The sequence below is a fragment of the Dipodomys spectabilis genome, unplaced genomic scaffold, assembly GCF_019054845.1.
Source record: "Dipodomys spectabilis isolate Male_0828 unplaced genomic scaffold, ASM1905484v1 ptg000004l, whole genome shotgun sequence".
NCBI classification, from domain to species: Eukaryota; Metazoa; Chordata; class Mammalia; order Rodentia; family Heteromyidae; genus Dipodomys; species Dipodomys spectabilis.
In genome coordinates this window covers 12,891,043-12,906,689 of record NW_024870681.1, presented here as the reverse complement: position 1 = coordinate 12,906,689, position 15,647 = coordinate 12,891,043, and the positions used below count along the sequence as shown (strand labels likewise).

General features: G+C 39.0%; 2 protein-coding genes across 8 annotated transcripts in view; one reads left to right on the top strand and one right to left on the bottom strand.

Moving 5' to 3' along the window:
- The window catches only part of Tmem220 (transmembrane protein 220), a 21,626-nt gene extending 15,367 nt beyond the window's left edge, over positions 1-6,259 (top strand). Inside the window, exon 6 of the mRNA XM_042690942.1 lies at positions 6,189-6,259. Within this exon, the coding sequence (XP_042546876.1) occupies positions 6,189-6,198 (10 nt within the window). The 3' untranslated portion in view covers positions 6,199-6,259. The remainder of the gene's footprint in view (positions 1-6,188) is intronic.
- Adprm (ADP-ribose/CDP-alcohol diphosphatase, manganese dependent) lies at positions 632-15,647 on the bottom strand. 7 transcript variants are annotated; one of them, XM_042690883.1, is made up of 6 exons: positions 15,563-15,647; positions 14,359-14,509; positions 14,160-14,201; positions 5,821-6,438; positions 4,491-4,607; positions 632-1,041 (listed from the first exon to the last, which is right to left on the bottom strand). In XM_042690883.1, exons 4-6 carry the CDS (start codon positions 6,419-6,421, stop codon positions 731-733), a joined length of 1,029 nt encoding a protein of 342 aa, XP_042546817.1. In that variant the 5' UTR covers positions 6,422-6,438; positions 14,160-14,201; positions 14,359-14,509; positions 15,563-15,647; the 3' UTR covers positions 632-730. The 7 variants fall into 7 exon arrangements, with proteins under 7 accessions (XP_042546817.1, XP_042546825.1, XP_042546808.1 ...); XM_042690891.1 differs by lacking the exon at positions 15,563-15,647 and adding an exon at positions 15,291-15,476 and having other exon boundaries at positions 14,438-14,509; XM_042690874.1 differs by lacking the exon at positions 15,563-15,647 and adding an exon at positions 15,291-15,475.

Sequence of the window (15,647 nt, the reverse complement as noted above, 5' to 3'; positions counted from 1 at the left end):
AAATTTTCTCTACACTTAAACAGTCTCCATTTGCCATGGGTTGTTTCTGAAGGTAACTCAGCACATATACCAACTGAGTTAAACATGCCCCATAGTTATAAAAGTTATCAAGGACAAATTCATTTACCTATCATGGTGTCACACGGGAGGTAAATAAATCTAGCTAACGGCACAAGACTGCAGTGGCGCCTCATTTGGAATCATGGGATTGGATGACCTGACAGATATAGGGGTACCACACTCAGAAGTTACTTCACAGTAACTTTTCTCACACACACAAAAAAGAATACAGTCTATAAAGTTCTATTATAGATATTTGGAGCAAAAGTATCCCAAATTCATTCACACTGCATTGTGAACAGAAAAAGTTTGCCTGAGCTTTTTTTTTATATCATGAATTTTAAATTATAGAGTTCACATGAACATGTTTCAAGTAATGCCAAATAAAATCCCTTATCAGACTCACTGGAGTCTTCCCCCTTCCCCCCCCCCCCCCCCCCCCCGCCGGCTTATTCTGTTTCTAACTTTCAGTGTGGGATATACTACTTAAAAGTGACATTTCTGCATGTTTTATCTTCACTAACACATACTGAAGTCATAAATGCATTTGGTCATGCAGACAGAATCCTAATGGGATTGAGAATTTTTATTTCCATTTTCCTTTTGGTGTGGTAGGGATAAACACGTATTAAAGTCATTGTTTTCACAAAGTCAAACAAGATAGATCAGACTATGAATGGGAAGCTTTTTCCTTCTTGTAATTCATAATTCTGTCTGGAATTCTGCCTCTTCCTTTTAGCATCATTTTGTCAGGATAGACGTGAACTGTGCCAAATGCCTGGCTGTCTGGAGCTGTTTCAATAACTCCTTCCAGGTTAACGTGGTGCACACCAAAAGGATCCTCTGAGTAGCCACCATCATGCGTGTGGCCAGCAAAGAAACACACCACACACTTGTGAGCCCAAATGATCGCCAGAGCATCTGTATAGTTCCAGGCTAGGCACACACTGTCGGAAGCCTCTGGGTAAATGGGGAGATGGCCTGGTAAAAATAAGAAGTTAGGAACCAATTAAGAAAAATTTTTTTCATCAAGATAAATGGTTAAATGCTAGTACTGAGGGAAAATAAACACAATAACAATGCTTATTGTTCATGTAAATGGACTTTGTTCATGTAAATGGACTAAGACCAAGAGAACCCATATACACACGAAAAACTAGTCTAACAGATGGTACATGACACACACCTAACACTTGGGAAGACTGGGGCCAGAGGATCATGAGTGGGATACCAGCCAAGACTATATAGTGAGGATAACTACAAAATGAAAAAGCTCAGGGAGCGTGCCTGGGCCCCAAGTTCAAAACCCATAACTGAAAAAAAAGAAGTTGAAACAAATCATAAGCAAGTTGGGAGAGGCTTCTGTATAGAAAAACCTCTGAGATTCTGAGGCCTACAGGCCAGAGTTACACAAACACGAGGAATGCAAGGGCAGCTTACACAGTACAGTCTGCAAAGGCAGCAAAAATTCAGACAAATAATGTGCTGCAATCCAATCTCATTGATTTCCTGGATTATGAATGTTACATACACAGAGAGATGTAATACTAAATAAAAGATCAGTTTAGGGACTGGCCATGGATTATGTGTCATATAAACACTCAGTGCAGTAGAGCTGAAACAGTTTTTTATAGAGTCTTCAAATACTCCCCTGAGATCAAGATAGCCATTATCTATTTACAGATGAGAAAACTAACCGATGCAGCCAACATTTATACTGGACCACACAGAAGACACGTGGAGGTGGATCTTGGAGAATTTAAGTCTGATTTTTTTTTTTTAATTTTTGTAGGTCGTGGGGCCTGAACTCTGGGCCTGGGCGCTGTCTCTCAGCAATTCAGCTCAAGACTAGTACTCTACCATTTGAACCACAGCACCACTTCCGGCTTTTTCTGCTTATGTGGTACTGAGGAATTGAACCCAGGGCCTCATGCATGCAAGGCAAGCACTTTACCACTGAGCTACCTTCCCAGCCCCGATCTTGGAGAATTTAAAATCACTAGTGCCAACACATCTGTGAATCTAGACCAGGTAACATGTTTACTTCCATCTCTGCTTCTTCCCAATACATCACTTTAATTCTTTCTGTTAGTGTTTGTTTTTATTCTGAAATTAAACATGTTTCTACTTAATATTTCCTTGTTTATAATGTAAACAGGGGGCAAGGGTTAACAGACATCTAGTGCCCTGAGGAAGATGGCCTTTTAGACACAAGGCACAGACACATTGGCTGTGTAGAAGCCATATTGACTCAGACATAAAATGAGGCAATTCGTTGCCCCCTTTCCTTGGAAGTGGTTGGCTTTCAGGACATCACTACTTTTCCTAGAAATTTCTTCCTAGTTTTCCTCTTCCAACTCAATGGCCACTAGTTTTCAATATCCTCTACTGGTCTCTCCTCAGTTCCCCAACATTCTGTCAGGAGTACCTGAAATGCTTGGTCCTTGGACTTCTCTATTGCACACAATGACTTAGTGATATCTCCGTGATTTACATAGATCTAAATATTATCTTATCTTTTTAGTGCCTATATTTATATATCTAGCTTAAATTTCTTTACTCTGAGTTTTAGATTCATGTTTGAACTGCCCACCCAACATCTCCATTAGTGTACAATAGCACATGACCTCAAATAGACATTTGAACTTACGCTTGCTTATCTAGTTTCTAAATTTACAGCAAATGGTAAACAAATATAAGGGGGTACTGATGCAGATAGATACACTCCCATCAACAAAGAGGGACTGGATGACAGAAAAGAAAGAGAAGGAGGCTATAAAACATGAACAGTCTGGCAGTTCTGTTGGCAGCTGTATGAGTAGCTACATATTTCAATTTCTTTAGAATTCAGTTTATCTTTATGTAAAATTAAATGATTTGGCTAGATGATTCCTAGGTCCTTTTCAACAACAATACTCTTAGCTTACCAGAAAAACTAAAAGCAGACCTTAGTCAACTAGTACACCAGCTTTTTGTTGAGCTAAATAGTATCAAATCTTACCAGAACCCAAGGGCATCTTATCTTTTCCAAGCCTTGATGCTTCACAGTCAAATATTCCTACTCCATTTATATTTCTGCCATGTCAGTAGAAGACTAATATGTAAAATCTACCTTTGTTGATAAATGTAATTTTGTATGACCAACCAGCTGAGTAGCCTATTGTTTTCAAAGGGTTTTCATATTCATAATCCATCTGATGCAATGCTAAGAAAACTGTAGCTCATAGGTTTAATAAGTATTCAGGGCCACACAGTTTGATAAGTAAGAGTCTGAATGGATATTAATGCAGTCTTTTCATCTGATTTTAAAATAAGAGATGCAATGTCAGTCCCCAAACCAGCCACACTGCAAATCCAAATGATTTTTCATGTTTCATGTTTTAAGCACTTCCAGATTTCTATAATCTCCTATGGCAGTGTGTCTATAAAAAAAATAACTCAGAAGCTGGGCACTGGTGGCTCAGGCCTGTAATCCTAACCACTCGGAAGGCTGAGATCTGAGGATCAAGGTTCAAAGCCAGCCCAGGAAGGAAAGTCCAAGAGACTCTTATCTCCGATAAACCACTCAGAAAACTGGAAATGGTGCTGTGGCTCAAGTTGCAGAGCTGAATTGCTGAGGGACAGGGCCCAGGCCCAGAATTCGAGCCCCACGATCAACCAAAAAAAAAAAGGACTCAGATCTAAATTCCTTGGGACCCTGCTGTTGATAAGTACTCACAGTGATCTGAGGCACACTCATCCCATGTTATCTCAGCTTTGTCTCAGCTGGAGAGCATGGCCTGTTTGGTGGCTACTTCCCTTATAAGCTAAGCTTCCTAACACTGGAGTTGACATGGAGCCTAAACTGAATTTCTCAGTTAAAGATTACGACATAAAATGTCTGTTCTAATCAGTTTAATGTCCGATATACCTTTTATTTAAGAACAGTATATTAAATGGATTTTTGGAGCAAAGAGTTGGAATAGGAGCTTGGATACCACACATGAGCCTGGTATTGCAGTAGGTCCAGGAATGGTGTGGTGCAACCCCTCCAATAAAAAGGAAAAACTTAAAACTACATAAAGAAGTGGATGTGTTTGGTAGAGCATTTTCCTTGAATGAAAATGCTAAATGAGAGCTCAAGGCCCTGAGTCTAAGCCCCATTTTGGTACACACATAATTACTATATAAGCTGATCCCATTGAGAGAAACTCAATTTTGAAGCCTACAGGAGTTACAAGTGCTAATATATAGATAATTCTGTTATTTTACAATTCTTTTCCGACTCATCCTTAAATGTTACTCTTAGATTTTGGTTATATTTTAATGAAAATTTTAAACTAAACATCCATTCTATAGAAAGAGAATATCAAGCATTAATATCATTAATAGCCAACATTTCTCAATCTCTAAAATGCTAGTGTAACCAGATAAACAATTTCAATACTTACTCACAATCACCACCTTTTCTTGGTTTGTGTCAGAGAATGTAAGAACTTCATTCAACCAGCAGAGCTGTTCTTGGCTGAATCCTCCATTATACTGGACAAACTGGGGCTCAGAAAGTCCTAAATGAATTCAGTAGATCAGACTGAATCTGACATCCATTGTCATTTTCCTCATTTGGGCATTCAAGATTAGCTAATACAAGACACTTGTTCTTTTGAGGGACTATTTAATTAGCAGTGAAAAAAATACCAAGTCATAAGAATTTAGGGCAGTATACAAACAAATCACATGGTATCTTTTTAGTCTTGATATTCTCTGGCTTACTCAGCTGGCCCTATATTTTGAAAAGGAAATATGACCTCCTTATTTTGTCCATTGAACCCACAACATATTCTTGTACTTTTCTGTCCTCCAAAATCATCTTCTACCTCCCTGATTCCTGTGTTTAATACCAGTGTTCTATCTACTTAGTCCTTTGCATTTGTTTCTCCTGTGTATAACTCCTTCCTGTCAGCTGGACATCAGTTTAAATATTTCTTTCCTGGGAGAGGCTTTCTCTGATCACTTAATCTAAGGTAGTATCCATTATGCTTTTTCTGTACTAAAATACTCTATTTTCTTACTAACACTTGTCAATGTGGAAATAATCTGGTTTTGGTTCCATTGATTTGCTGCAGTTTGAATGTGAAATGTTCCTCAAAGTTCTTTGTGTTAAAGGAAGGCTTGATCACCAACTCAGCAAGTTGAGCTGTAGTAGCTCATAATGCAAAAATAAGATTGTAGAACCTTGAAGACATAGAGGGTCTATTGGGAAATTAGATTATTGAGACTGTGCTCTCAAAGGAGATAAAAGGGCCCCAGATCTTCCTTTCTGTTTGTGTTCCAAGCTGCCATGAGACAGGCAGCTTCTCTAATACAGGCTCCAAGTGTCAATGTACTGCATCATAAGGTCAAGGGGCCATGGACTGACAACTATGATCCAAAATAAACTTCCTCCTTGTAAATTACTTACGTAAGATATTTTGTCAGTGTTAGAAAACTAATTAACATATTTATTATCTCTTCTACCTACTACTATGATTCATTCCTTTTATTAAAAAATAGTAATACTGTAAAGTGCTCATCCTGGAATGGGCATTCAAATATCTGTTCAATAAATGAAACCCAAATCAACTAATGAGTCCTTGTGACATCAGGCTCATGAAAAATCCTGACCTTCAACAACAGTGACAATATACTTTTACCTGAATCATCCATGTTCCTGCTGAATAAAAGGTAGCTGAAGAATTTAAAGACAATGTATTAGATTCTCAGCGCAAAGGAATAATTCACCTTGAGGACTATTCAACTCCTCATTGGGATTGTGCTCCCTCAGTATCTTCATACCCTGCTGGTATTTTGGAGAGGATGGATCGATGCCCAAGACACTCAAGTCATAAGCATCGAGTAAAATGAACCGGAATTTGGGGAATGGTACAAAATGATAAGCGTAATAATCCTCTGAAGGGATGGTCTCAGGATGATGTACAATCTGGTCTTCTAGGAACTTTGTGTTAAGTTTAGAGTTTGTTAAGTAGTCTCTACTGAAGTTATAGAATTCATGGTTCCCCCATGTGTGATGAACTGGGACTTTGAGCACTTTGAACGTGTTCATGACAAGTTCCAGAGACTTTTCTGATGCTTTATACTTTGCATTATAGCCATCGATGATATCTCCAAGCTGGAGGACACAGCAGAGTGTCTTGCTTTCTTTATTCCAGTCTTCAATGGCACCCTGTAAGTGAAGAAGACTATGTCTATAATACCTCCGCCTGCTTCTATGGAAATTGTATCCATCTTCTAAATCCGCATACTGGATATCTGCTATAACTCCAAAGGAGAAGAGTTGTTCTGAACCATCAGTTGGCATTTGGGGATTCTGCTCATCAGCCATAACTTCAAAACACGCTTCTAAATAAAATAAAGGAAGTGAAAGATATAATTAAGTTAAAAGCATCTAATTTAACTAATTGGATTCAAGAAAATGATAAAGTGAATATTAAACAATAAACTCATTGGGCAGCCGGACACAGAAAAGAGGATATAGGCTTTAGAATTCTGAAACACGAAGCCTCTGAAATGCTTCAGTTTTCTCATCTGTAAAAAGATGTTAACTTCTATTCTTCAGAAGGGCACCATTTGCAGAAGGGCAGTATCATAATAATGAACATTCTAATTCTAGTAAAGCCAAATTCAAGTCTGAAATAATTTCTTTCTTTTTTTTTGGCGGGGGGGGGGGGGGGGGGTGGTCAGTCATGGGGCCTGAACTCTGGGCCTAGGTGCTGTCCCTCAGCTCTTCAGCTTAAGGTTAGGACTCTACCATGTGAGCCACAGTACCACTTCTGGCTTTTTCTGCTTATGTGGTGTTGAAGAATCGAACCCAGGGCCTCATGCATGCAAGGCAAGCACTCTACCACTGAGCTACCTTCTCAGCCACCTGAAATAATTTCTAATGTTGCATTCACTTGAACCATGCACATAATTTACATTCTTTGCCACAAATATCCAGCAATTCTACCAAAACTTCGAGGTTCTCATAAAGGTATATATTGAGCCCACTCAACTACTACATTTTATGTATCAGAGTTCTACTATGTGATAGCTTTGTGTCAAGCTGGATCCTTGTTGATGGCTAGCTCACTAAAGTAAGTTTCTTGTATTTCATATCTAAAGTAACTAGAGGAAACATTAATAATATGAAAAGAGAGAAATTCTATTTATTTATTTATTCACTCATTTAGGCAATACTGTTATTTTTCTTTTCTTTTTTTTTTTTGCCAGTCCTGGGGCTTTAATTCAGGGCCTGGGTGCTGTCCCTGAGCCTCTTTGCACACAAGGCTAGAGCTCTACCACTTGAGCCATAATGCCACTTCCCCCTTATTCTGAATAGTTTTTTTGGAGATAAGAATCTCATGGACTTTTTTGCCCAGACTGGGTTTGAACTGTGACTCTCAGAACTCAGCATCCTGAGTAGCTAGGATTACAGGCATGAGTCATCAGGGCACGGCTTCCTTTTCTTTTTCTTTTCTTTTTTTCTTTCTTTTTTAAACTCAGAGCCTCATACTTGCTAGGCAGGCATTCTACCACTGAGCCATGCCTCCAGCAAGAGGAATATTTTTAAACCAAGACACAAATCAGCTCAACAAAAACCATGGCATAGCTAGGTGCCAGTGGCTGATTCCTGTAATCCTGGCTACTCAAAAGGCTGAGATCCAGAGGATCAAGGCTCAAAACCAATGTAGAATGGCTGGGAATGTGGCTTAGTGGTAGAGTGCTTGATTAGCATGCATGAAGGCCTGGGTTTGATTCCTCAGTACCAAATAAAAAGAAAAAGCCAGAAGTGGCGCTGTGATTCAAGTGGTAGAGTGCTAGCCTTGAGCAAAACAAGCTGAGGGACAGTGCCCAGGCCTTGAGTCCAAGAACAAGGACTGGCAAAAAACAAAACAAAACAAAACAAAAAACCTCAGTGTAGACAAACAAGACTCCATTCTCCAAAAATAGCAAAAAGCAGGAGGTGCACCTCAAATGGTAAAGTGTCAGCTGAAACGAGTAAGCTGAACAAGTGCAAGGCTCCAAGTTCAAACCCCAGTACTGAAGAAAACAAAAAATTAAGCTAGGACACTAATGTGAGGATTGTCACTTTCATAAGTAGTGATTTTCCTGCTTTTTCAACAGTTAGATTCAAATTTAACCAGATGTATTTTTAAAAATCTTATTAGCCCCCTGCCTACAACCAAACAGAAAGCATGAAATCTTTTCATTTTATACATGATTTCTGCTCTGCCTTAGTGGCTAAGTGGAACAAACTTAATTTTAAGCTTGAAAAAAAACCCCAATTTCATTATATTGTCAATAATTTAAATTTATTATCTCTAAAAGAATCAAGTACAATAAGGATTAAGACAAGACTATGAATTTTTAGCTATTTTTTTTTTGGGGGGGGGGGGTCTGGTCATGGGGCCTGAACTCTGGGCCTGGGTGCTGTCCCTCAGCTCTTCAGCTCAAGGCTGGCACCCTACCACTTGAGCCACAGTGCCACTTCTGGCATTTTTCTTTTTGCTTATGTAGTGCTAAGGAATCGAACCCAGGGCCTCATGCATGCAAGGCAAGCGCTCTACCACTGAACCACCTTCCCAGCCCACTATGTTTGTTATAATGACTATAGCAGTCAACTATTTGGCTTTTTCTTTTTTGTTGTTGTTTTTTTTTTTTTTACAGTAAACTATTTGGTAGCAACTGATTTTTATTAAGATCTAGTTGAATCTAAAAATTCATTTGACTCTCTAACATTTTTTTCTTCAGACTCCAAGTCTCTAGTCATTTGCCCAGTGTAGCTAAAGTTCCCAACCACTCCTTCCTAGACATGTGAAATCCCACTTGCAAAAGCAGCTGAGATGGAAGATACAACTTCATACTCAACGTGGGGGTTCCCTTCAAACTAAGACTTTTGTCATTCAAGGATACACTATATCAACTTACCTAATTAGATGTACTAGGTACTTTGCTTTCTTCTATTGTGGGGTATAACTAGCCCCACAATAGATAAAATAGCACCCCCCCCCCCCAAAGAAAGAAATTGCAAAAATTGGTTCTCAGGCTCTTTATTTGTTCATTTCTTCCTTCAATCTCCTTCTGAAAATCCTCTAGACAGTCAGTGATTATGTATGTGCTGGAGAGGTGCTTATGTGTGTGGAGAATTCAGATACAATTACAAGAAATAGAAACCCCATCTAAGTCAACTGAAAATCTCAACTTATTAATTTCAAGTACTTGTGATTCCAAGTACAAATTAGTAAGAGAAGCAAATTAGAACATAATTTAGCAAATAACATCACATGAACATTATTACCAAGCTTAAGAAAAAAACTGTTTGGCAACGCTCCTAATCCTCTGCCAAATGAAATTTTGTTTTTATATTCAAGTTCAGAGCCTTAGGTTATGTGTTCCTCAGATCTCTTGGAGGAATTTTGTTCCAATTAATTTGATCTCCTTTCTATAAACAGGCTATTATTTTTGCTACCTAGCAATCATTTCTTGTTCTTTGTGCAGTGGCACCCCATTTAGGCATTTACCTAATTCCCTACTTTCTGTTCATGTTATTATTGGACATTTCCCACTCTTGGCTGGGTAAGGGCACAGCAGAGAGATATCTCAGGTCTGGCCTATAAAAGCCCAGTTTCCTCCTGAGTTGGGCAGAGCCCAAGGACATTTGCTGGGAACACTAGCCCAAGTACCGCAACTGTGCCTGCTCTGCTTATTACTAAAACTTGAGTTTCCAGGGGAAAGTTAACAGAAAAGAAACCCAGTTTATTTATTCAGAAGCAAATATGAATGACAGAAATAAGAAGTTTCTTGGAAACATAGTTGATGGATATATACAGTCTATCTGTTCCTGCCAGGACTGCCCTTTGGTTATTTAGTTACGTCAGATAACACATTTCCCTTTGAGCTGAAAGTTCAGAATCAGAAGTAAGGACAGGCAAAGAACCAAGTGGGCAGGTAAATTACTCCTTGCTAATTCAGTGTGGCATTTTATGAGTTATAGATGCTAGGAAGCTCAGAGTTTCCTTGCTGGACAGAGATAGCTTGGAAATAATTATATTAATCAAAGTAAGCCAGACCCTCATTTGTCATAACTGCAATGTGCCTATAAATCTACAAGTAAACACACTGGATGGTAAAAGACAAAAAAATACACTTGGACATGATAAATCATATGGGACTCTAGACATTCACACAGTGAGACCAAAGGATGGTCTTGGGAGAGGATCACAAAGGCTCAACAGCTATGTACATATGATCATATAAAATAATGCTTATCAAAATGAATTCCCAGAAATAGATGCAAGACTTTATTTCTTTGTTGCTGTTTGTATTTTCTGTGCCTTCTGTCTTGTTTGTAAGTTTATCTGTTTGGGGGAGTGTAAGGAGGAACACCTAGAGATGGTGGGACAAAGGGTGGACAAATGCAGCAGTGATACTCACTAGACACTATGTTGCAAATGAACTATACAACCTGTGGGGTTGGGGGTGATGGTAGGGAAAAAACTGGGAGAAAGGGAGGGCAAGGATGACATTGTTCAAAAAGAAATGTACGCGTTACCTGATTTATGTAACTGTAACTCCTCTGTATATCACTTTTACAGTAACAATTTAAAAAATAAAAACATTTTTTAAAAAGAATCTCTAAGCCACCTCCACTGGGAAATTAAGAATAAGCATCCTTACATCTTGGAACTTTCTCAAAATACCCTTTTCTACCAAATACACCTGGAGAAAATAGGTGAGGAGGGCAATTAAAGTAATTGTTGAAGCTATCTATGAGTACATAACTAGCTACTTTTATGCATGCTTTAAAAATACTTGTTTATTTAAGCTTCTAAAGTACAGAGATAATAGATCTGAACAAATTAGAAGACCTAAGGATATATTTTGTTTTTGAATAGGAAAGAGAATAGCAAATTTCTAGTGAACTTCATTTTACAATGTTATCTCTATGAACAAAGCTACTTAAGTGTTAGTTTTATTTATTGTTTGTTTGTGCCAGTCCTGGAGCTTGAACTCAGGGCCTGGGTGCTGTCCCTGAGCACTTTTGCTCAAGGCTAGCACTCTACCACTTGAGCCACAGCAACTTTTCCAGCTTTTTGGTGGTTAATTGGAGATAAGTTTCATGGCCTTTCCTGCCCAGGCTAGCTTAGAACCATCATCCTCAGATTTCAGCCTCCTGAGTTGCTAGGATTACAGGTTTAAGCCACCAATACCTGGCTAAATTTTAGTTTTCAAGAAGGTATTATGGTGAGCTGCTGACACCTTTGAAATTGAAGACCTAACACTGAAATATAGTCCCAGTTTTCCATAGAGGAAAATGACTCCTCATTCAATTGCTGTGAAAGTTAGCTGAATTAAAATCCATTCATTATTTTAATTAATTAAATGCACTGATTTGACTAATTAATATTTACTTTGTAAATCTCTGAATCATAAAGCACCATATGTATACAATAAAATGAATTTTAAATTATATATCTGAGAATATTTCACCAGTGAATCTCAAGACAGTTAAAACCACTGAAGTTTTAAATGTTTTCCTTGTGAAACTATGATTTGAACAAACCCCAGCTTTGTGCAGGGATGTTAAGCAAATGCTCCATCATTTAAGCTTGTGAGTTTCAGGGGGTGGGGGGCAGTGGTTTTGTTGAGACATGGTCTCACTAACTTTTCCTGGGCTTGCATTAGACTCATGATCCTCTAACCTCAGCTTCCAGAATAGCTGAGATTATAAGGCATGTACCATCATACCCAACTACCACATATCTAACAGAACAAAATAATTTTTTTTAACTTACAATGTTTTCCTCTCAAAATAGCTACAGAAAATATTGGTACAATCAGACACAGTACTCATGCATATGTAATCCCAGCTACTTAGGAAACAAAGATTGGGAGGATTATGGCTTACGGCCAGCCACTGCAAAAAGCAAGATTTCACCTCACACAACAAGCTACTCTACCTGGAAAATATACAAAAGTAGCTTGAGAGCATGGCTCCAAGTGGTAGTGTGCCTACCTAGCAAGCAAAGGCCCTGAGTTTAAACCACGCAGTACCACCAAAAAAGAAAGTTGTGGTGATGAATAAGCAGCAAGCATCTTGTGAAAACCACATCAGATATTAAGAGATTTTTTTAATAGCAAAAAATACCCATGCATGGGGTATTGCTGCTAAAAACTTGCTAGAATACCTAAGACAGGCAGAAGACTGAAGTTCCTCACAGAAAGCCCTCAAGCACCCAAGACATTTGCAGAAAAATATGTTTCCTTTATAGACAAAGCAAAACAAAAGAGGAGAGGTTTTTGGACATTAGCAGTAAGACTGTTGACAAAAAAACAGATGAGCAAAGCTTTCATATGAAGAAACAATGAACAAAGCAAAGTATTTAGCATTACTAGTGTTAATAGTAACAGGAAGGTTATAACAGGAAATATTTGTAGTTAGGTACAAGGGTCAGGTCTGAACTAAGATGAAAGTCAGAAAATTGACAAAAAGTTAAGACTTTAGCTATCCTAGTCAAACTAGTGTACAGTTACATGAAGGACAAAATTAATCAGCTTTGACAATTACTAATGAACAACTATCAGAGGGTATTATCCCTGTCTTTTTCAAGAAAAGTACCTAAATTGAAAACCAACTCATTTGGTGATTCTAGTGCTTTATAGATTTGCATTAGGTAATATTTTAGGTAACAGCCATGATCTGAGAAATCAGGCTTAGCAATTCATCCAATAATCAAGTTATAGTAGACACTAATATTTATCTACTAGTATAAATATGAAAAGATTGTAAGCATGCTTTGATAAGTAAATGAACATAAAGCTACTAATAGAATCACTGTGGTGAATAACATTTAGTAGCTGGGCATAAGTGGCTCATGCCTATAAACCTCACCATTTTGGAGACTGAGATCTGATGATCTCAGTTCAAAGCCATGGTACGCAGGAAAATCCATGAGATTCTTATATCCAAATAACCATCAAAATGTTGTAAGTGGGGCTCAAGTGGCTCAAGTGGTATTGTACCATACTTGAATGAAAAAAACTAAGGGACAGCAGCCAGGCCCTGAGTTCAAGTCCCCATGTCCCCATGTCGGCACAAAAAAAAAAAAAAAGAATAAATTAGATCAGCTGAAAACAACATCAAATTCAATTTTAACTTATGTGATATGTGTGACCGAGTTAATATTCAAGTGAACAATTAAAGAAATGAAAGATAACTTTAGGTGCTCATTATCTGAACAAGAAATGTGCTTTCTTTTTCTTGTCAGGTGTAGGGAAAACTTGACAGGTAAAAATACACAGAAATAAGAGGACAAATCCTTACTGTAAGCAACTTCAAAAATGGAAGAATTAGTTGTAAGTGAACACTGGTGGCTCATGTTTATAATCCTAGCTACTCAGGAGGCTGAGATCTGAAGATCTTAATTCTTTTTTTTTTTTTTTTTGGTCGGTCGTGGGGCTTGAACTCTGGGCCTGGGCGCTGTCCCTCAGCTCTTCAGCTCAAGGCGAGCGCTCTACCACTTGAGCTACAGCGCCACTTCTGATCTTAATTCTTAGTCAATATGGGCTAAAACCCAGCAAAATGCTGCACTGGAAGTGTAGCACAAGTGGTGAGTGCCAGCTCAGAAAAAGCTAAACTAGGCCCTCTGAGCTCAAGCTCTGATACTGACAAATACAAAAAGAGAGGAAAAAAAAAAAAAAAGCTAGGTGCTAGTGGCTCATACTGTCATTCTATCTACTCAGAAGGCTGAGATCTGAGGATTGTGGTTCAAAGCCAGCTCAGGCAGGAAAGTCCTTGAGATTCTTATTTCCAATTGATCACCAGAAAACCAAAAGTGGAGCTGTGGCTCAAAGTGGTACAGCATTAGCCTTGAGCAAAAGAGCTGAGGGACAGCACCCAAGCTGAGTTCAAGCTCCATGATTGACAAAAAAATTAAAAAAATCTGGGTGATGGTGGCTCACACTTGTAATCCTAGCTACTCAGGAGGCTGAGATCTGAGGGTCGTGGTCCAGGAAGAAAAGTCTGTGAGACTCTCATCTCCAATTAACCACCAGAAAACTGGAAGTGGTGGAGTACTCACCTTAAGCTGAAGAGTGCCCAGACCCAGAGTTCAAGCCCTCACCTGACAAAAAAAGGAAACATTGTTTCAATTAACAATGATTTTAAGTGCTTAGTAAACATCTAAGGATTCTTCTACCTATAGGGCAAATTTTAGGAAGCTCCAGCTCAACTTGGGAATGATGAAACACCAGTAATATTCAACTACAATGCTTACTTACTGGATTACAGGACAACACACTTGGCTAGTTGGTCCAAGTTATGAGGGAAAAAACCACCATGGTCCAATCCAACACTCACTGGATCAATAGTTACTTCTGTTCCAGATCCAATATAGCTAAATCAAGAGGTGCTTCCTCTCAGTGGACATCCCTGAAAAAAAAAAAAAAAAAAAAACAGAAGAAAAAGCAAGAGTGGAATCTGTAGTGAAGGAAGAGAGAGGACTTTTTCACAAATCTATCCTAAAGGTGGAGGGGGGGGAGTGGGAGTGAGGGCAAGGGTGGCCTTGGGCCATAAGCAAAAGCAGATCTAGACAGAATGTAAACAAAGATTTCCAAATTAACGAATTAAATAATTCCTTGAATACTTTTGATCTAGTGTCAGTAGAAAAGCAACGTGTTGTCCTAGGTGAGGAAGTCGTTAGCAAACATTAAATCACAAACAGGAAGGGCGGGAGGGAAGACTGTGAGGTGGAGAAAAGAAACTGTACGCCCCGCCCTCCCCGCCCCCATCCCAAGCTGGTAGGTTAGAACTGGGATGTGATTTGACATTTACACCTTGTAGAGAGCTGTGCTTTGGGATCAGGTTGTGCTGTGCTATAGTTAGAAGGGCTGGGCACCCTCGGTCATTACTTAAGTCGGTTTTTACCACTTTCACCACTCAAATTACCCTCCTTAGCAATATATATATATATAATATATCATATATATTATGTTATAATATATGATATATAATATATCATATATGATATAATATTATATATTATATATAATTATATCATAGATGATATAATTATGATATATCATATATGATATATATTTCTATATTATATATGATGTATTATATCATATATATTATATCACGTATATTATGTATATTATATATATATATTATATGCCAGGGATTACTTCAATCTCTACGGGGCGACTCCTACCTCGGGAATGCCAACAAGCCGACCTCTAGATTAGGCAGGACGACGAGGTGACAGGATAAGCAGGACAAAGTGGGGGGAAAGGGCCCGTCGGTCCCACCCCGTCCCGGTCCTGGGGTGCAAAGGGCTCTCTCTCACCCCAGAGCTTGGGGCCGGATACGCCCCCCCCCCGATCCCCGCTAAAGCAGGTGCCCCTAGAGGTCAGGACCCCCAGCCCCGGCCCAGCCACGCAGCCAGGAATCCTCCAGGCCTCCTGGTCCCCAGTACACCCCTACCCCCGCGCCGGTGGGCGCCGCCAAAGCCCAGGATCGCTCACGGCCGGTAAGGCGATGACAGCGACCACCAAGCGGAGCTGAACCG

What these genes read in the sequence shown, in the direction of transcription:
- Adprm (XM_042690883.1), bottom strand. Translation starts at nt 6,421, where the DNA reads ATGGCTGATGAGCAGAATCCCCAAATGCCAACTGATGGTTCAGAACAA. An exon ending in GGAGTTGAATAGTCCTCAAG is followed by an intron (nt 4,608 to 5,820) that starts GTGAATTATTCC and finishes GAATTCATTTAG; the next exon opens with GACTTTCTGAGCCCCAGTTT. An exon ending in AGAAAAGGTGGTGATTGTGA is followed by an intron (nt 1,042 to 4,490) that starts GTAAGTATTGAA and finishes TATTTTTACCAG; the next exon opens with GCCATCTCCCCATTTACCCA.